The sequence below is a fragment of the Limulus polyphemus genome, unplaced genomic scaffold (genome assembly GCF_000517525.1).
Source record: "Limulus polyphemus unplaced genomic scaffold, Limulus_polyphemus-2.1.2 Scaffold9249, whole genome shotgun sequence".
Classification (NCBI taxonomy): Eukaryota; Metazoa; Arthropoda; class Merostomata; order Xiphosura; family Limulidae; genus Limulus; species Limulus polyphemus.
This window is the reverse complement of record NW_013674859.1, coordinates 6,643-10,029: the sequence shown is the minus strand read 5'-3', so window position 1 is coordinate 10,029 and position 3,387 is coordinate 6,643. Positions and strand designations below refer to the sequence as shown.

Sequence of the window (3,387 nt, the reverse complement as noted above, 5' to 3'; positions counted from 1 at the left end):
CCTTTTGTCCTCTTCGATGGACCAGGACAACCCGGACATTGCCATGTTTCCTGAACTGCACGATGATTCTGTTGACAGTCGAAAGCGGGATTCCCAAGTTCTGCAAAATTTGTCGCTGACTTATTCCATCATCTGCTTGACCAACTATCCTTCCTCTAACAAAATCTGACAATTCGAGAGAACCTTGAGTTCTAGGCATGTTGTAGCACAAGATAATTAGTGTGTGGACCATTTTCATTTATATAGTGCTCTGTGAACACAAATTAGTTAGCATAAGTCAGTTATATGACAAAAAATTAGGTGTCTATTTACTTGTGACCACTCAGTGTATAAATATGGTTACCTACTCAACCACTATTTACTGTTCATGTATAAATATGGTTACCTACTCAACCACTATTTACTGTTCATGTACAAATATGGTTACATACTCAACCACTATTTACTGTTCTTGTACAAATATGGTTACCTACTCAACAACTATTTACTGTTCATGTACAAATATGGTTACCTACTCAACCACTATTTACTGTTCATGTACAAATATGGTTACATACTCAACCACTATTTACTGTTCTTGTACAAATATGGTTACCTACTCAACAATTATTTACTGTTCTTGTACAAATATGGTTACCTACTCAACAACTATTTACTGTTCTTGTACAAATATGGTTACATACTCAACCACTATTTACTGTTCACGTACAATCTACAAATATTATTATCTAACCAACCTACCACTGTTGTTTGTGAGCCTGGTAATCTTCCACAAGTTGGTTAACAACTCTACTTTCAGTATGCAAGTAACCAGCAATATCATCACCGTCCAAAGCTCCTATTTCAGCATCATCATACTGCTCAAATAACTTATGAAAAATAAAATCGAATAGAAAGTGAAAATTAAAATATTTTCTTTGTAAAACAAAACAGATAAACTGTTAGAGATACCTAAACTCAAACTATATGATCTAAAGGATAGTTTAAGTTTCAAACTCTGACCTTAGTAAGTGAGAAAATGCGAGATCATATTTTCCAATATGAATATCCAAATGTAAATAAAAATCCTTCAAATATTAAACAATAAGTCCTTTAAATATACCACTAAAAATTAATATAATGATTTATATCATTAACAGTAACATATGAACATTATATATATATATATGACTAAGTGTTTGTTGTATTTCTAAAGAGATTTACGTATGGTTTACATATTGAAGTTTATTGGGTTTCTAAATAGGTTTACATATGACATAATTTGAAATTTGTTTATTGGGTTTGGAATAGGTTTACACATAACTTACATGAAGTTTGTTTATTGGGTTTCTGAATAGGTTTACACAAGATGTATATGCTTAAGTTTGCTTACAAGGTTTCTGAATAGGTTTACACAAGATTTATATGCTTAAGTTTGCTTACAAGGTTTCTGAATAGGTTTACACAAGATTTATATGCTTAAGTTTGCTTACAAGGTTTCTGAATAGGTTTACACAAGATGTATATGCTTAAGTTTGCTTACAAGGTTTCTGAATAGGTTTACACAAGATTTATATGCTTACAAGGTTTCTGAATAGGTTTACACAAGATGTATATGCTTAAGTTTGCTTACTAGGTTTCTGAATAGGTGTATACATGATTTACATGTTTGGTTGTTTTTAAATTTTGCGCAAAACTACTCAAGGATAAACTGCACTAGCTGTCCTTAATATAGAAGTGATAGACTACAGGGAAGGCAGCTAGTCGTCACCATCCACTGCCAACTCTTGGGCTACTCTTTTACCAACGAATAGTGGGATTAACCATCACATTATAATGCCCCTCACAGCTGAAAGGGTAAGCATGTTTGGAAATACATTTTCAGTGTAGGAAAATTATAACTTCTCATACAGTACTTACCTCCTGTCACAAGATTAGCTAAAATCCACATTGAGAAGGAGGAGAAACTGTGAGGGAATGAAAGAAGTACCCCTGAAAGTGTCCAAAGGATGCCCCTTACAATAAGAGATATTTATACAAAGATCAGAAGAAGGGAACTGCACCACTTCTGAGCCAGGTATACCCTTCACCCATGTGTGGAATGTGTAAGACATAAGGGCAGAAATTGAAAGGTGTAGAGTGGTTGCTGGTGTGAACCCTGAAATGGTAACATGAACTTTGGATTTCATAGCACAAGAAAAGGTTCACAAAATTCGATTGCAGAAAAATAGCGACAAGAATGAACTGGTATGAAATAAAAAGTCAAACAGGAAACAGTTTGCATGAAAAAAAAATTGTTTGTCACACTGGAAGCACTAGGCACCTAAAAGAGTACATTTTAACTCAAATGCTGCCAAACAAAAGTAAAGGTTCGGTAGAGAAGTGTAGAGGGAGTCATATGCATCACGTGAGCGTATTATGCTACTATTGGTTACAAGACGACATATGATAATTCACATAAGAGACATATTGGAATATAGTAATCCCAACAAGAGGGGAGCGGAAGGCTTGTGGAATGAGTAAATAAAAAGTTTGCATACAGAGGGCAGCACTGAACAAGAACAGCTAATCTTGTAGAGGAGATAAGTACTGTATCAAAACTATAAGAAAGTTTGTACAAATCTTAAATGTTGAAGTTTGTTGATTTTCCGAATAGGCTTAGCTGTAAAACTTTTAGGTTGTTATACACCAAGCCAGGTTTGTCTGTTAATCATCCAGTACGACCATTATAAAAAAAATTATACACAGGTTCTAAATAGGTTCCGCTGTTAGATGTTTGGATTGTCACACACCAATCTGGGTTAATCTGTTAATCATTCAGTGGGACCTTTATAATATAGTTAACTTGTCCTTAGGATTACATTTTATTAAAGCCACAAACATTACACTCTTTGAAGCTCATCCCTTAAAAAAAACACAGCTTATGTTGGTACCTTTTCAAACCGTTCGTCTAAAGTCTGCAAAGCTTCGCTCCGTGGCAGTACTGATGACGTGAGGGAGTAGTTAGTGAATCGAGATTTTGTCTCTTCTTCTTCAAATGACCATTGCCCATCAGATAAGCTATTGGAATCTTCATTGTCATCTTCAGCATCCCTAGAATTTTTTTATTTATCTTTTACTGATATCACTTTTGATTAATATCTTACTATTTATTCATTGTTATTCTGATGTCATACATAGTTTCTTTCAAAACCAGTGTTCTGTCTTCTTTAATGTATTGTGGGAGTGTAGCACTGTGGAACTTCTTTCTACAGTACCACAGATTTTAGTTCTTAAAAACACTTTAAATCAAATCTTATTAAAACATAAAAAAATATACTGGGTATAAACAAATGGAATTCAAAGTATTGTATTAACTTTGTTTCAGCTCGCTTATAACTGATCTATGAGAATGTAATCTACCTTATA

General features: G+C 33.8%; 1 protein-coding gene across 1 annotated transcript in view; it reads right to left on the bottom strand.

The window, feature by feature from the left end:
• LOC106475833 (protein LTV1 homolog) overlaps nucleotides 1-3,072 on the bottom strand; it is a gene marked incomplete at its 5' end in the record, with an annotated part of 10,557 nt that extends 7,485 nt beyond the window's left edge. Inside the window, 2 exons of the mRNA XM_013936505.2 lie at nucleotides 742-869; nucleotides 2,913-3,072. Coding sequence (XP_013791959.1) covers nucleotides 742-869; nucleotides 2,913-3,072 — 288 coding nt within the window. The remainder of the gene's footprint in view (nucleotides 1-741; nucleotides 870-2,912) is intronic.
• Between the last annotated feature and the right edge of the window lie 315 nt (nucleotides 3,073-3,387).